At 42.1% G+C, this 18,199-nt stretch overlaps 2 protein-coding genes and 1 long non-coding RNA gene across 3 annotated transcripts; 1 reads left to right on the top strand and 2 right to left on the bottom strand.

Annotated features, from left to right (window-relative positions):
* The first annotated feature begins 5,277 nt into the window (after nucleotides 1-5,277).
* On the top strand, nucleotides 5,278-9,988 carry LOC129851455 (uncharacterized). The gene is made up of 3 exons (XR_008758973.1): nucleotides 5,278-8,158; nucleotides 8,963-9,073; nucleotides 9,383-9,988. It is a non-coding gene; the product is annotated as an uncharacterized LOC129851455 (long non-coding RNA).
* On the bottom strand, nucleotides 7,501-12,167 carry LOC129851453 (zinc finger protein 454-like). Its single transcript, XM_055918004.1, has 2 exons — nucleotides 11,868-12,167; nucleotides 7,501-11,443 (listed from the first exon to the last, which is right to left on the bottom strand). Exons 1-2 carry the CDS (start codon nucleotides 12,058-12,060, stop codon nucleotides 10,632-10,634), a joined length of 1,005 nt encoding a protein of 334 aa, XP_055773979.1. The 5' UTR covers nucleotides 12,061-12,167; the 3' UTR covers nucleotides 7,501-10,631.
* A 1,341-nt stretch (nucleotides 12,168-13,508) lies between these two features.
* On the bottom strand, nucleotides 13,509-17,884 carry LOC129851451 (zinc finger protein 37-like). Its single transcript, XM_055918002.1, has 2 exons — nucleotides 17,136-17,884; nucleotides 13,509-16,764 (listed from the first exon to the last, which is right to left on the bottom strand). The coding sequence occupies exons 1-2, from the start codon at nucleotides 17,326-17,328 to the stop codon at nucleotides 14,732-14,734; spliced, it is 2,226 nt and encodes a 741-aa protein (XP_055773977.1). The 5' UTR covers nucleotides 17,329-17,884; the 3' UTR covers nucleotides 13,509-14,731.
* Nucleotides 17,885-18,199: the final 315 nt, after the last annotated feature.

An 18,199-nucleotide genomic window follows, 5' to 3' on the forward strand; every position in this document is an offset into this window, starting at 1 on the left:
TTGTGAGACCATATGCTGACACATGCACATTTGTGGCCTGCTGGAGGTCATTTTGCAGGGCTCTGGCAGTGCTCCTCCTTGCACAAAGGCGGAGGTAGCGGTCCTGCTGCTGGGTTGTTGCCCTCCTACGGCCTCCTCCACGTCTCCTGACGTACTGGCCTGTCTCCTGGTAGCGCCTCCATGCTCTGGACACTACGCTGACAGACACAGCAAACCTTCTTGCCACAGCTCGCATTGATGTGCCATCCTGGATGAGCTGCACTACCTGAGCCACTTGTGTGGGTTCTAGACTCCGTCTCATGCTACCACTAGAGTGAAAGCACCGCCAGCATTCAAAAGTGACCAAAACATCAGCCAGGAAGCATAGGAACTGAGAAGTGGTCTGTGGTCACCACCTGCAGAACCACTGCTTTATTGGGGGTGTCTTGCTAATTGCCTATAATTTCCACCTTTTGTCTATTCCATTTGCACAACACCATGTGGAATTTATTGTCAATCAGTGTTGCTTCCTAAGTGGACAGTTTGATTTCACAGAAGTGTGATTGACTTGGAGTTACATTGTGTTGTTTAAGTGTTCCCTTTATTTTTTTGAGCAGTGTATGAACTTATGGTTAGATCAGAATCACCGTCATAATCATTGACCTGTACAGAGAATTATTTCAAAACCACAAGTCCAAATCCATCCATGGCCGATTTAGCAAGCTAGCTACTGCAGGACATCAACATAAGCAGACCAGAAACAGACAGGCTATCCTGACAATGATGACGTTTTGATTAGGATGTGATTTGATTGGTGTGAAGCTAAAATCCAAACTGGCTTTACTTGGGGGTCATTTTGCTGCGCTAGGACAATCCACAGTTGAGCTCAGCTTAATGCTGATTGGCTAACAAAAAAATAAATAACAATATCAAGGGAGGCCAAATGCTTGCGGGCATCAGTCAATTAAATAATACAGTGGCAACATGTCATACTCTTTTGTTCCAGGCAGCATCAGATAGATTGGCAACACATACTGAGACAGAGGAGCGCTCTGAAGATTTTTCCTGTGAGATTCAGCCACTTGCGAATCGACGGAAATTATGAAAACACAGTGTCGAAAGTAAAATTAATTTAAAAAAAATTATTGGTCAAATATTTAGGGAAGCCTGGCTTCCCTTGGCAACCATGACTACACTCCACTGCTTAAAGCAATAACTATTCTGGGTGCCGCAGTAAAAGTATTGTAGGGAATACTCAGTAGGGTCTCTAGAATGTATATATGGTGATATTTCATAGGGCTCTGAATATTGAATACATAATCATCACATATGGCTTACTGCACTACAGAAAACCCGCTAACCAAACAACAGGGCAGGGCATGCTCACTGAATTAAAGGGCAACTACTATCTACTATCTAAGCAGCTTAGTTTTTTCCCCCAGACCTCAAAAGTCATCCCCTGATGGGGTTTAAGCACTTTTGTGAACACAGAAAATCAAATGTTGTTGTTTTCTATAAATATTCTGTGTAAAAACAACTCAAAACCTGGAGAAAAAATTTACAGAGAAAACGGAATTTGGGGAAAAAAAGTAGGCAACAATAAAAACAAATGCGGATTTTAAAAGGCCCTACCAACGTTTTTTGCTGTGCATGACTGCACTTTAGACTGTGTGTCATCCTGCAGCACAGCATTTTAGGGAAGGTTGAGGTCAGGTCCAATATTGACTGTTCACCCAGGAGGGAAAGAAGTTGGCTATGCCACCTTTAATAAAGCAAAGGTTTATGTCATATTTGACATAGGTGCTTATGTCACATAGTTATGCCACATTTATGAACCCTTCATAAAGCATGACATACAGTTATAGATGATTTGTATCACATTTATGTAGTGTTTATGAAGCCTTTATAAGTTGCAACTCATTTAAAGCAGGACCGCATTGTGTCGTTGACCCACTTTCACAAATCAAGTGGGCCACTTTGAAATGTTAGTTTTCTTTTGTAACACAACACAGTGGGGCCTAAATGCACTTGTGTGATATAAATGTAACACAAACAATATTAAATAATTCTTCCCCTTTTTCACAGTATCCAATCAGTAGTTACAGTCTTGTCTCATCGCTGCAAATCCCGTACAGACTCGGGAGAGGCGAAGGTCGTGTGTCCTCCGAAACACAACCTAACCAAGCCAAGCCGCACTACTTCTTGACACAATGCCCACTTAATCTGGAAGCCAGCCGCACCAATGTGTCGGGGGAAACACTGTACACCTGGCAACCGTGTCGGTGTGCACTACACCCGGTCTGCCACAGGAGTCGCTAGTCCGCAATGGGACAAGGACATCCCTGCCGGCCAAACCCTTCCCTAACCCGGATGACGCTGGGCCAATTGTGCGCCGCCCCATGGGTCTCCCGGTCACAGCTGGCTGTGACAGAGCCTGGACTCAAACCCAATGCTAGCTGCCATGCAGACCACTGCGCCATTCGGGAGGACCTCTTATACAACATTTCTAATATCATTTCTATATTTTCTTGTCTTTCTAAGGTCCTGTGGAAAAACAAAAATCTACTTAAAGAAGACAAATGCTGTTGCTCGTAGGGAGTGTTTAAAGACTGGTAAGACCAGAGACAGATGAGCTGGGGGACTAGTTGACCGGGATCATTGATAGCCAGCAACCCCTGGAAGATATCCCTGATGATAACCATTTGGACAATTCAGATGGGGGACCATTCCAAACCTCATTTGGTAGGACACTTTCACCTCATTTGGTAGGACACTTTCATTCAACATGTGTCCCCGGACTGCAGGGAATATGTAATGTTGTCAATAATATATTGCAATCCCAAAATAAAAATGAAATAATGTTGTCAAATGCAGCAATGTAATCATTTTCTAGAGGCAGATGATCACCATAGCTTGGAGGGGACTTGAAGTTCAGCCCGCTACAGGATGAAGGTAGGCCCGCTACAGGATGAAGTTAGGCCCGCTACAGGATGAAGGTAGGCCCGCTACAGGATGAAGGTAGGCCCGCTACAGGATGAAGATAGGCCCGCTACAGGATGAAGGTAGGCCCGCTACGGGATGAAGATCAGCCCGCTACAGGATGAAGGTAGGCCCGCTACAGGATGAAGGTAGGCCCGCTACAGGATGAAGGTAGGCCCGCTACAGGATGAAGATAGGCCCGCTACAGGATGAAGGTAGGCCCGCTACAGGATGAAGGTAGGCCCGCTACAGGATGAATGTAGGCCCGCTACAGGATGAAGTTAGGCCCGCTACAGGATGAAGGTAGGCCCGCTACAGGATGAAGGTAGGCCCGCTACAGGATGAAGGTAGGCCCGCTACAGGATGGAGGTAGGCCCGCTACAGGATGAAGGTAGGCTCGCTACAGGATGAAGGTAGGCCCGCTACAGGATGAAGGTAGGCCCGCTACAGGATGAAGGTAGGCCCCCTACAGGATGGAGGTCAGCCCACTACATCTGCAGCAGCCAGGAGGGAAGATTGTGCCACTAATCCGGACCGAAGGACAAAGACAAAGAGGCTGAGCATGCATAAGAAACTGGCCATGGAATTTCATGGGAGCAACTAATGTATTTAAAAGAAGAGCATGGTATGAAGATGCACATCCTTCATGTTGAGTTGTCTATGAAGGAGGAGAGAAACATGAAGCAGCAGCAGTACCAATGTTCTTCTCGAACCAGCACCAGTTCGGGGTCCCGATAATTCCATTTGTGAATTAAAAACATTTTTGTTACCAATCCAGGGCTATTGTTTGCTTCAATCACTTGAGCTATCTTTGTTGTGAGAAGTGCTGCATAGCCAAAGCATCTCAGCGGGCTAGTCAATTTCTCTCATTGTCTGCCTCAACCATGGGATCATCTGGGTCATCCTCATCTTCAATGCAAGGATCTGGGCAGCCATGCTGTTTGAGGTCATTGTGACACACTGCTGTTACAATCGTGACAATTCAGCAATTTCTTTGTTGAAAGCGCAATGTGTTTCTGAGACCCTGGAAACGACTCCTCTATACACCAAACATGCACTCCACTACACCTCTGGTGCGGATATGAGCTTGGTTGTACCATTGTTGCTCAGGTCCTATTGCATGAAGATAGCGGGTGAACAAGAAGTTTGTCTGTGCATACCCACTGTCACCAAGTATGATTCCCCTATGTTGTCCTTCAAGCTGAGCATACAAAGAGAAGTTTTGGAAAATCCTTGAGTCATGAGTTGCACCTTTACAACTTGCCTCGATGTTGGAGAATTGCACACTGGGAGTGCACACACTTTGTACATTTATTGATTACCAGTTTTTAAGATTCCTGTACTCCTCAGCATCTGCTGTAGAGGGACACTTGATGGGAATATGGCATTCCCGTATTCATAGAACCTTATTGTTGGCTTGGGCAGCAGCATCAGGGACCTTTATGTAATTGTATTTCAGTTCACATATAGCATTGCAGACTTTGTGGAGTATTCTGCATATAGTCAGTTCACTTACACCACACAAATCTCCTGTTTCACAATGGAAGGTTCCAGATGCCAAAAAAAGGTAATCAGTACTTGTACAGAAGGAATGATGGCTTTTCCCAGAAGAGAGTCAGATTAAAGCCTTGGCTCAAGCAAACATATGTCAACTACATTTTCTTTGTACATACCGAAACGGTCACAGAAATGAATTTAATTCAAATCCTTCAGTGGGTTGCTCTTGACTATAACCACCCTTCTGTCTGGCCTTGGTTGTGCTCTTTGATCGTCATTGAAATAGTCAAGGTAATCCCTTTTCCTCCATTGCCAAGGTCAACCTGGGGGCCAACATCGGTGAGAAAGACCCACTGCAGCGGATGAAAACATAAAGAGAATGTGAAAGACTACTACCAGATATGGATGGAGGAGCAGGCACAGAGCCTCATCGATACAAAAAGCAGGGTTGGGAAGGTTACTTTTTAAATGTAATCCGTTACTAGTTACCTGTCCAAAATTGTTATCAGTAACGTAATTTTTGGATTACCAAAACTCAGTAACTTAATCTGATTATATTCAGTTACTTTTAGATTACTTTCCCTTTAAGAGGCATTAGAAGAAGAGTAAAATGTATGTTACCAATTGAACGACATCTATTACAGGATAAGTAAATGTTAATGTTTATATAGCTGGCCATATATGGATGTTACATTTTACTTTATGTTTTTTTTATGTAGGCTTCTTCTAACCCATCGCTTTCTATTACATATAATACAATTAAATGATATCTTTACATTAATAGATATAATTTAAACGTCCAAAATGGATATAACAACTACAGATGACCTCTTTAAGTCTATCAAAAGTGTGCAAGTTTGAGCATGTGTACATTCGGCCTATGGATTTATTTATTTTATCAGTATGAATTAGATTGAGCAATAGAAGCCCCACGTTTATTCCATAGGATGGGATCCGCACTATGCAGCTGTTGCCAGAACGCATTTTTCACTGGCTGTCCACTGGTTTGAAAAACAATGATTGATAGGCAGCTTAAACTTCTTGAATTCAACCATTATTGGGTTCAAATACACATTTAGATTTGTGAACAGCTATCCACAACAACCACAATCCGTAAGGCGCAATAACTAAATGAGAGAGCAGCAGTGGGATTCACATCAATGCGCTATGTAGATATCAATAATAAGTGATATCCGTAGCGCCGTAGACTACACAACTGCTGTCATTCGTACCTCCAAGTGTTTATTCAAGTTGGATAATCTTTGGATGCCGACAGCAGTCACACCATTGGAAGACATAGCTTGGACTGTAGCCTACAAAAGCCTATTCCTGAGCTATGTTCGAATACCCGTACTAACATACTGTATACAACATACTTAATGAGTATATACTACATACTATATACAATTTGTTAATTTTACTTACTATAAATGAACAGTATGCTTTCAGTTGAGCGTACTAGCTCTTCACCTGTCTACCGGAAGTTGATGCTCTTGCTATGCAACCTCTTGCTAGCTAGTTAGCATAACAAATTACTAGTTAGACATTCGGGTGTGTTAGAAAGAGGAGGAAGGGAAGCGCTACTAAGGTACACAATAGTACATTTTGGTAGACAGAAGGTGCTCTTTGGTATAAGTGGTGAATTAGTCATCAAAAAGAAAGGAGGACCAAGGCACTTCTTAAATTCAATCTGGAGTGCCAGAGTGCGCTCGTAGATTCAGAACGTTGTCAGATTGTCCATTTGTAAATTCAGAGCATATCGCTCTCGGAGTGCACACTGGACGCTCAGGCCGAGAAGTAGGGTTTGTTTGAGCATTCTGACCTTACAACGGCAGTCAAGCACCCAAGCTAACATTGGCTAGCTTGCCAGCTACTTACAAACACAAATGAGACCACTCTGACCATTTTACTCGCCCTAGCAGAGCTGGTTAGGCAGTTTTCCTGTTATCCAGAGTGTTGGTGACTGTAACTGTGCTGCTGGCAACAATTTGATTAGAGGTTTACTGACACCGGCCATATTCAACAGGTGTTGAGTGCTGGTAAATTCATTATGCTGCAGTGAAAGTGCTCTGAAATCGGAGTAGACACTGCGCACAATGACTATACCATTTAGCTAAGCTAAGAATGACGGGAATAATCAAGTCAATAAACATTGGGTAGATAGCCTATATTTAATATACTGGCAAGTTTGATGTATAAGTAGCCAACTAACGTTAGGTAGCTAACTAACAACATACCGGTACATACTGCTGTAATGATACGCTATGTGGTTCGTAAGGACAGCATAGCTAACAAATTGTCAGCCATTAGAACGTGTGAGGTAACTTATTTGAAAAGTTATTACTTTATTATATTGCTCAACATTTTCTTAACATTTGTCATAATTAGTTAAAGCAGTGAATTTGTATCCGCTCTCTGCATATTTTCCGCCATTTTCTTCAAATATGGAAACAATGTGAAGCCACACCCATTTCCTGAAGAATTGCATTATGGGCCCTGAAGTATGGAATTAGTGTCCTCTGCGTGTATACTTCATATTTTGGCGAATTTAGTACGACATCCCGGAACTTTTGGTATACTAACTATATCCATACTATGACCAATAAGCAGACTATATACTCAATTCACGTCACAAATAGTATGGTTAGTGCGGTTTTCATGAGAATTCAAACACAGCTCTGCTCTTTTCCCGCGATCCATCAAACACATTTGGTGTGTCATTATTGTGGTCTTTGACTTGTGGTCAGACTCACTTAAATTTGTGTCTTTTTTCAATGCTGATTTGAATGTCTGAGAAAACAGAGAAGTGTCCGATTTTTTTTTTGCAAACATCCTTTCTGAATTTAAAAGTAATCCTCTAAATAATCATCTAGTTTTTCAAAAGTATCTGTAATCTGATTACAATATTTTTGCTGGTAACGTAACAAATTACAATTACCGTTTTTTGTAATCCCTTACGTGTAACAGATTACATGTAATCCGTTACTCCCCAACCCTGAAAACAAGCAAGCACATATGAAGGGAGATAGCTAAACATTCAGCAGATTCTATGCAGTTTTGTTTATTAGCAACAGTTTATGCAGATGCAAAACATTCACAAGCCCCACACACCCATAACAATCATATAGTGTGAATAATGTAGCGAATTCAGGGGTAGCCCTGACCAGGATTTGAACTTGAACAGTCCAGTGACTGTCAGCCCAACACCTTAGCCCTTACGCACTAATCATCAAGGACAGAGATCCCAACCTCTTTTAAGGTCACGACACTACCCCCTTCCTTTGAATTCTCACGCTTCTTTATGCCAAGACCTTCACTTTAACAAACGCCTCTCCGATGGCCTCACTGGCACCATCCCACGTTTCACACCAATGTAGTGAATTGTAGTGAATTGAGGGGTAGCCTTGACCGGGACTCAAACCAGGTTCCAGCCACTGTCAACCCAACACCTCCTAGGTGTTGTTTGTTTAGGTATTGGGTCGCTACAATAGGTTAACATGTTGCCTTGTGTTTTCCTCCTCACCGGATGCCTTCCAATCGGGGAAGATCCCGCCTAGTCCGCTCACTGGTTCCCTAGTCCGTTATGTTTTTATCAGCTTGTCAAAAAAATATCTTCAAAAAGTAGGTTAACTTCGCACGTTCATCCAAAATAATTCCAGCATCCGAACAGTGCACTGTGCACCCGCCAACTTCCCTTGAATTTGTAAGTGACTGAAACAATTTCACTGGAGAAAGCATTCAAGCGAGCGAAACAGCGTCCCTCTGTCTTACTATATGTCACCCATGTATCTGATGCTGTCTGGCAAAAAAAGAGTATGACATGCCTTACTCTTTTTGGCCAGACAGCATCAGATTAATGGACTACACATACTGAGACAGAGGAGCACTGTTTTTCTCGCTCAGAGGCTTAATCTAGGATTGATGTGTCATTATTTTGGCTTGCGTCTCGGTCAAATGAATGATCAATATTTAAATGTTTTATTTGGATGGGCAAGGAGGTACAGTACGGTGGGCCAGGCCCCCTAAGGCCCGCCAATAATGCCGGCCCTATACTGATAACTTGGTGTGTTGGGGACTGAGCTTTTGCAGCGTTCATAACATCTCCTACTATTGTAAAAATGAGCATGAGACTGGGAAACGCCCCTCCAGCTCAGAATTACTAGTGGGATCCCTGAGCTCTGACTTCTCTTAAAGGCTGAACTCTGATATTACCTACTAAATAAATGACTTTGATAACAATTTTCAGCAGTTAAATGCAACAACAAAACATTATTTATAAAAAGCAATCTATTGATATTGTTTTTGAACACTATAATTTGTTTATAATCATGATAGCTGTTGTTTTAGTTTATGGTTGACAAAGCTTGTTTGCCATTAGCCAATTTGTGTTTCTCAACCATTTCACCATGAAAGCATTCAACTGTTTTTTATGACTTCACAACTGTTAATTACCCCCTTCCCACTTGGTTATGAACGCAGCAATAAACCTGTGATTTGTGAACCCCAGGTGGCCCTCCACGCCCAGGCATGCTACCAGTACCTGGGCCCCATATGGGTGGTCATGGTCCCCCTATGATGCAAATGAGGGGCCCCCCACCACATGGAAAGATGCCTGGAGGTAAGATTGTTGCCCCAACACTTAAATTATATATTGTTGATGTAAATATATTTTTGATAGGAATTGGATTAAAGATCTACAAGTTCTCACCTGCGTTTAAAAAATGTATCTACTGCTGATCACCAATATCTTCATTGAACAAAATACAGTAGTTCATGCATGGTCAAGGTCATAACTTTGAGATGTATTTTTCACCAAGATTTGATAGAATGGATTCATAAGGGACATGTATACTCGACCATGATTAGGATCTAATGTGAATAACAAGTGAAACCAGTTAAGATATCTGTGATCTTTGCTGTCCTGTAGGTCCAGGTATGCGAACACCAATGGGCCACATGCAGATGATGCTTGGCACACATATGATGCGCCCCCATCGGCAAATGATGCTAATCAGACCGGGTATGATCCGGCCAAACAGACCTAAAATCAAGTGGCTCTCGGTTCTGCACTGCAATAAATGCTCTTGGAGGTCACTGCTGCCCCAAATGCATTGTTTGGGTTTTTGAAATGGCCACCTATTGTCTCGACTCTAAAACCCTTTTGGTTAGAGTAAACACTGTGTTTCAGCAAGCTCCCGTGGCATTAGTTAATTTATCTCTTTATATTAATTTCTTAGCTTGAAAAAGTAGTAGACACGTTTTCAACCAACAACTTGGTTGGCAACCCTGATGTCTGTCATTGAAAGAATGCTTGTTTTCTTCACGACGCAAAATGTCTGTAAGTTTATTTTATGATACTTTAAGGTCCTATTCTACTGTAGATACACAGGAGGTCAAGTGAGTGTGTGAGAATGAACTGTCTGTTACTATTGTTGAGGAGATGTGGGAGGACATTTGGAGATATGCAAAAACAATATCTATCTGTAATCGCATTAGAGCAATCCAATTAAGAATAAAGCACACATTGCATATATCTCCAAATTGCAGACATGCTTTTAACCCTTTCTCCTCTCCTCAGTATCTTAAATGTAAAACTGATACACGCACCCTTACACATTTCTTATGGCCATGTTCCAAATTACAAAGGTACTGGTCTAAAGGTCCTTCAAGAAATTGAAAAAAAATCCATGGGTTGACCTAGAATGAAAATCAATTTCTTTGCTGTTAGTTCTCCCTATTGAGCATGTTACGTGTGTCACAGAAGGCTGTACAACGTTCCTATCTCTGCAGCGAGGAAAAACATTCTCTTGCAGTGGATTAGTGACATCTATTCAAGGTTGGCAAATGGAAACACCTCTTATCCCTTGGGTTTTGTTATTCCAATGTAAAATGGGCTTTTTTTAGACCCACAGACTTTTTTTTTTAAATAAATAAAATGAGTAGACTTGAACTTCGTGTATGTATGGTCTTCAATCATTTTGTTTGAATAATAGATGGATGACAGAGGCTCCTAACTATCTATAGCTTCATAACATGAGAATACCTGTTGTTTAGTAAACGGTCAATGCGTTTATTCCTTCAAATATTGACCCATACTTTATTCAATTAAAAGGGCATTACTTAAGTGTGCCATATAGATAGAAGGCTACTTTTCAGACAGACTCTTTCTCCGCAGGTCACTTGTACGTTCTTTTCTTCTTGTGAATGTGCAGCATGTGATTCGTAAGGGCATTCGTCCGACTGAAGCATTTGCCACAATCATGGCAGCTAAATGGTTTCTCCCCAGTGTGTATCCTCATGTGCTCCGTCAGGGCTCCTTTCAGTTTAAAGCATCTTCCACAAACATGGCAACGGTGTGGCCTTTCCCCTGTGTGAAGTTTCAGGTGTGTCTTTAAAGTGCCTACCGCAACAAAGCCTTTGTTACATAAAGGACATGTAAATGGTTTCTCTCCTGCATGACCCATCATATGCACGATAAGACTTTTTTCCCTCTTGAGGAATTTGCCACATACATTGCACTGAAATGGTTTGTCTGATTCTGCATTGCCAATTAGCTGATTCATATTTAATGTGCTCACAGAGCTGTAAGGGGTTACTCCAGAGAGGGTTTGAGAGTCACTGGTTGGTTCTGATACTCTGTAATCCTCATCATCGGGTTCTATTTTGATCTCTTCAATTCTGCTGGTAGGTAGTGGGTCCCTCTCTCTGTTCTCTACAGTTTGTATGTGGTAAAGTTGGGAGGACTTATGTGGGTCATCCTGATCACTGTCACTTTTCACAAAGGGAGGAGAACATGTTAGAATGTTGGTATCAGACTCCAGCCCCTGAAGCTGCTCTTCCTCCTGATTGGTCCTGAGTTCTTCCCGTTCCTCTTTAATCTGTGTGGGGTCTGAGTCCTCCTGCCCCAGACCTGGGGTCCACTCCTGCTCACAGTGCTGCTGCTCAAGGGGAACCTCCTCAGGGACAGGGAGAATGAGCTGCTGGGTATCTGGCAGAAAGGACAGAGGATGAAAGAGTCGTCTAGATCTCCATATTCATAGTGGTGACAAGACGAGATGTAATCTGTCCAAGTATTAGGCACTAATATTTTAAAATATTCACTTTGATTATAAATGAATGGGTGTTGTAAAAACTCTAGAGGCTTGCACAGATTATTTAATCAGCCAACAGTATTCGCATGCCATGGTAACTTTATTGCAGTCGTTCTGTGCATCTCAGAAAATGTCTTAGTATATTTGCTTCCTGGGATATTACACTAGCGTGTTTCCTTCCCTCAGGGTGATATCAGATAATCGTCCACAGCGCGACACCAATACAGGCTACCTGGAACGCAATCAATGTGTAATTTATTGAATTGTGTAGCATAATTAATAACTATACCTATCTGTAATGGTAGGTAGGTGGCCACAAACCTGCTTTATATAACTTTATCTTCGGTTGGGTAACTATGTGCAGTTGCCTTCGTAGATGATCGATCTCCTCCTTTGAACGGGAGATTTCTTCCTGGTACTCCGTTATCGTTTTTTCCACTGCCCCAAATATCTCAACAGCCGCCGCAGTTAATCGCTCGGTGAGAAACGTATTCAACAGCTGCAGTTTGGACATTTTCAGATAGATTAATGCTCTTAATCCACAGAATAACTATATTTATTGCATTTCTTCTCTCAAATGCAAATAAACGGATACACATGCGCAGCCTCTATAGCTCTTGCCCTGGGAAGTTATTGGCTGTGAAGAACAGCTTGCTACATTACCGCCACCTGCTGTGCAGTATGACTGATTTAGAGTGAATAATTATTTCAGCTTTTTGACCAGAACATTTGACACATTAATTAAACTCCACAGTAGGCTGTGAGCCACTGGATATCATAATAGCCAAGTTTATTATGAATAATATTGAAGTTAATAAGAAACAAACCTAGATGATTGAAGTGGTATGTCTCCTCCATGGTCTCTCATAATACCGAAGTCAAAAAAGATGTCTCCACTATAGTCTCTGCAGTGACAGTGATTATCAGATGGTTTGCTATGCAACCCTGCCGGAGCAGAGAGAAGATCTTATTAAACATGCATTTCCTATTTGAAATTATTTGCCAACCGGCTACCTGGTCCACAACGATCTTCTCATTCATGGACTACGCACCCTGCACTATCATCCTAGAACTGCACATTGCTCTTTGCGCATCATATGCACCTGACTCTTTTTCAGAAACATATTTTCCCCACCGCACATCATCCTGTAAAATTGTTTTTTTATTCATACATCTCTACATACATAATGTACACTGAGTGTACAAAACATCAGGAACACATCCTCTTTCCATGACAGACTGACCAGGTGAAAACTATGATCCCTTATTGATGTCACCTGTTAAATCCACCTCAATCAGTATAAATGAAGGGAGCAGACCGGTTAAAGGATTTTTAAGCCTTGAGACATGGATTGTGTGTGGGCCATTCAGATGTTGAATGGGCAAGACAAACTATTGAGGAAAAGGGGATATCAAGTCAGTTGTAGAACTGAAATATGTCTTCCGCATTTAACGCAACCCCTTTAGGTGCCTTTGCACAGGGTGTGTCAAGAACTCCAACGCTGCTGGGTTTTTCAAACGCAACAGTTTCCTGTGTGTATTAAGAATGGTCCACCACCCAAAGGACAGTCAGCCAACTTGACACAACTGTGAGAAGCATTGGAGTCAACATGGGCCAGCACCCCTGTGGAACGCTTTCGACACCTTGTAGAGTCCATGCTCCAACAAATTGAGGCTGTTCTTAGGGCGAAAGGGGGTGCAATGCAATATTAAGGTGTTCCTAATGTTTTGTACAATTAGTGTATAATGTAGCTTGTAGTTGTTCAATTGGAGTGCATTTCGCATGTGGATTTGTGTAAACTCTGCTTCTATTATGCTGTCTGTTTATCATTGTCCGTATACTGTTTACTGTGGCAGTACTATTTCACCAAGTCAAATGTATTTGGAGAATAAAGGTGATTCTGATCGATGATATCTATGGATGTCTTGTGTGCAAAGGGTGCAAACTCAAGGAGTAGGCTATTTCAAGAACAAAAAATTGACCTTTTTAATGAATGGTAAATGTAATAGACAAATATTCACAGGTTTCACACAAAATGCTGATGTTAGGTCAAACAAAAAGCTACACATTTCATTTGGGTGTCAAGTCAAGGAAGTCCATTACAATAAATGACAAAACATGTACACAATTCCTTGTTATTGCTGCAACAAATACTTTCATAAGATGAAATCAAGCCGATACCAATGATATAGTATTACATAGATCAGCACTGAGGGGAGGACAGCTCATAATAATGGCTGGAACAGAGCAAATGGAATGGCGTCAAACACGTGGAAAACCTATATTTGATACCATTCCACCGATTCTGCTACAGCCATTACCATGAGCTCGTCTTCCCCAATTAAGGTGCCACCAACCTCCTGTGATATAGATACATTAATATCAAACAACGCATTAGCCTTAAAGGGATAGTTCACCCAAATTGGTTTCCTTACCCTGTAAGCAGTCTATGGACAAGGTATGACCGTTTCCACATGCTAACGTTTTAGTGTTTGTGGCGCAAATCCCATTCAAGTCATGTAACCGATATTAGCATTTTTCACGCATCATGTCCAAATCATCCGAAAGTATCTGAAATGGATTGTGATCCTCAGTCACAAATAAAATCGGTCCCATGACTTGAATGGGATTTGTGCCACAAATGCTAAAACGTTAGCATGTGAAAACAGTGCCATGGAAACTAAACCAAAACATGGATTGCTGTCATACCTTGTCCATAGACTAGTTACAGGGTACGGAAACTAATGTAATTTTGTAATTTGGGTGAACTAACCCTTTAATCAAACAAAATAGAGTTTTTACTAATAGAAGATAGTGACTAAATTGTTGTGACATTTGATAAATTAGCTGGGACTGTTGCTTCTGCCTTAAAATCCACTCAATCTACCAACTTTTCTACCATGTTCTGCATGTTTATTCATGCATACCCTAAGTTTATTCTACCAAGTCATCATCTGAGGTTCCTAATGGTATATAGAGTACAATGTGCTCTAAAACTATGCTCTAACCTCACATTTTCCCCACACAGGTCTCTTTCAACTTTTTCAACTGTGGTGGTGTATTGTCATTTTCTCACACCAGAAAACGTCAAAAATAAATTCACAATGAACGGAGGAGTTTTTACTCTGTAAGTGCTCTTCACGTTCTCTCCAAGATTCCCATTTGATTGAAGCATTTACCACAGTCATTGAACCGGTTGTTTCTCTGCCGGTTGTTTCTCTGCCCTGTGTTTCATAGTGTGGCTAGCCAAGTACGCCTTCTGAGTGAAGGATTTGTCACAAACATTGCACTTATATCTTTTCTCCCCCGTGTGTGTCCTCATATGAATTTTCAGGTCTGCATTCAAAGAGAAACATTTGCCACATTCTTCGCACCTGCATGGTTTCTCCCCTGTGTGTCTTATCATATGGGTGGTCAGATTTCCCTTCAGACCAAAGCATTTGCCACATTCAGGGCAGGGATATGGTTTCTCCCCTGTATGGGTCCTCATATGTTCTGCCAGTTTTTCCTTCCGACTGAAGCTTTTCCCACAATCATTGCACTGATAGGGTTTCTCTCCTGTGTGAATTTCCTGGTGGCGACTTAGATGAGTCGTTGACGAGAAACATTTTCCACACGAAGTGCACTTAAATGGCCTCTCCCCTGTGTGAGTCTTCTCATGGTCTTCCAGGGATTTTCTCACAGTGAAGCCTTTACCACAGTGTTTGCAGTGAAATGGCTTCTCCCCTGTATGGATCCTCATATGCACTTTCAGGTTGGAACTACAAGTGAAGACCTTAGCACAGGCGTGGCAGAAATGCTTCACGCCCATGTGGGTTTGCAAATGCTTCACCATACTATCTGTGGACCTAAAATCTTTCCCACAAACCCCACAAAGATGGTATTTATCCTTTAAATGAATTTTTTGCACATGACTAACTAAATAAGTCATGAAAACAAAAGACTTCCCACACATCTTGCAACAATGAGGAGCAGTATGGTTTTTATTGGCTGATGTTACCTTGGGTAACTTGATGATTTTCCTGCCTCCAGCACTGGTAAGATAACTTTTTCCTTTCTTGTGGGGTAACTTTTTAGTTTTCCTGCCTTCTGCACTGGCAGGAGAGCTTTGTTCTTTCTTGACCCGTGCTCTCAATGTCCGAACTAACCCTAGTGCTGACCGTAGTCCTCCACTCTCCTCGCCTCTTATACATGGTGACTTTGAAGTTCTCCTGCCTACTGTACTGGTATTGGGGCTTTGCACGGTCTTGAGGGGTGACTTGGTAGTCTTCCTGCCTCCATCACTGGTATCAGGGCTTTGCACTGTCTTGAGAGGTAACTTGGCAGTCTTCCTAACTACTGCACTGGTATCAGGGCTTTGCACTGTCTTGAGGGGTAACGTGGTAGTCTTCCTGCCTACTGCACTGGTATCAGGGCTTTGCACTGTCTTGAGGGGTAATTTGGTAGTCTTCCTGCCTACTGCACTGGTATCAGGGCTTTGCACTGTCTTTAGGGGCAACTTGGTAGTCTTCCTGCCTACTACACTGGTATCAGGGCTTTGCACTGTCTTGAGGGGTAACTTGGTAGTCTTCCTGCCTACTACATTGGTATCTGGACTTTGCACTGTCTTCAGTGGCAACTTGGTAGTCTTCTTGCCTCCATCACTGGTATCTGGGCTTTGCACTATCTTAAGGGGTAACTTGGTAGTCTTCCTGCTTACTGCACTGGAATGGGAGCTTTGTACTTTCTTGTGGGGTAATTTTTTGGTTCTCCGGCCTCCAACACTTGCTTGCATACTGGTTGTACGTATTAACCCCAACGCTGACAGTAGTCCCCCACTTGCCACTACATCAACACTTCCACTGGTGTTGTTCTGAGCTGCAGGGGATCCTGGATTTTCTACAGAGGGGGACTGGAAGTCACTGGTTGTTAATGATGCTCCATTTCTCTCCCCCTCCGTTTCAGTGTCCATCTCTTCAGTTGTGTTGGTGGTAGGTGAGGGCTGGGGTGGGTCCTGATCATAGTCACTTTCCACACAGGGAGGAGTAAATATGAACTCTATGTCGGGCTCCAGTCCTTGATACTGCTGCTCCTCCTGACTGGTCCTGACCTCCTCTTCCCCTTCAATGTTTGTGGGATCTGGCTCCTCCTGGCCTAGACTGGGGCTCCACTCCTGCTCACAGTGCTGCTTCTCAGGGGGAACCTCCTCTGGGACAGGGAGAGTAAGCTGCTGGGCATCTGGGGGGGGGGTAAATTATATGAACATTCAGTTTGTGGCAGAAATACATTTTTGTTTATATATTTCATTATATTTGTTTACAGTTGTTGGCAACAATTGTATTTGCAACAACTCTAGCCACGCCATTGATCTAGTAACGTTAGTGATAAAGAAATTAAAAGCCCGCACAGGTAATATAGTTAGCTAGCTAGTCGCTCCCCAGTGCTTTACCGCACCCAAAAACACTGAGGAGCTACTACCGGGTGCGGGACTTTCAATTATTTATCTATATAATTGTTTAGCGCAGCAACGTTACTCGAGTTTAGGATATACACATCTCCCTCCTGTTTTTTTATAGTCTAGTTAGCAGTTAGCAGTGGCCACTACAAACCTGATTTATGTAACTTTAAATCGGGTTTCAAAGCCAAATCCAGAAGCCTCTGTAGACGTTCGATCTCCTCCTTTGAACTGGAGATTTCTTCCTGGAACTCGGTTATTGTTTTTTCGACTGCCTCAAATATGTCAACAGTTGCCTCCGTCAAGCGCTGTGAGAGAAACACATTCAACAGCTGTAGTTTGGACATTTTGAGGGAAATTAAAGTGAATACGTTTATGCTATTCTGCTCACTCCGTAGCTCTGCTCAAACAAAGATGGCGGAAGTAAAACCACAAGGGCGGCGGGAGTGACGAACCAAAGATTGAAACTCTGTGGACGACCTACTCTGCATTTAGTCACGTGGTATACAAAGAGTGACGATCTTGCGGTACCGAAACCCTACCAACAGAGGGCATTAAGCGCAAGAGCAGATAAATGTTGGTCATTTTTTCTCAGAAAACAAAAAATGTATAGACACAGGCCTCATTCGAAGTAGGTTTCCATCCAGTGGTGTTTCCACCAAACGGATTTAGTGCGGATAAAAATCAGTGCGTGATGACATAGTTCACAGAAAAAGTAATATTTCGTTTAACTTTTCATGTACCAAGTACAAATCTAAAGTTAATGTGTTTCCATCGCATTTCCTGTAGTTCTGTCACAAAAACTGTTGTGTTAAATAGCAAAGTGCCTACTCTGGTTTTAGAACGTGCGATCTAGCCAAAAACAGATACAGTGCAGGTAGGCTAGTCTATGGGGTCAATTTCACGCCATATGTATTGAATTTAAAATAAAATAAATCGTGAACATGAAAAAAAAAAGTTTAGAATGTAAACATATTTTCGATGACGGGTGTATTAATGGATATTGAAATCAAAAACCAAACAATTGAAAGCAAAATGTATAGAATTCTAAACAAAAATAAGACAAAAGCAAAACCCCAAAACTTGTAATCAACAAATTTTAAAGCGAGAGCAAAACTAACTGACAAATTAATTAAAAAAAAGATTTGAACATGATAAGACATGCTTTTTTTCTTTTGCCTACTTATGTAGACGATCTGCAGTCACTACTACGCGCCA

This window comes from Salvelinus fontinalis, chromosome 3 (assembly GCF_029448725.1).
Source record: "Salvelinus fontinalis isolate EN_2023a chromosome 3, ASM2944872v1, whole genome shotgun sequence".
NCBI lineage: Eukaryota > Metazoa > Chordata > Actinopteri > Salmoniformes > Salmonidae > Salvelinus > Salvelinus fontinalis.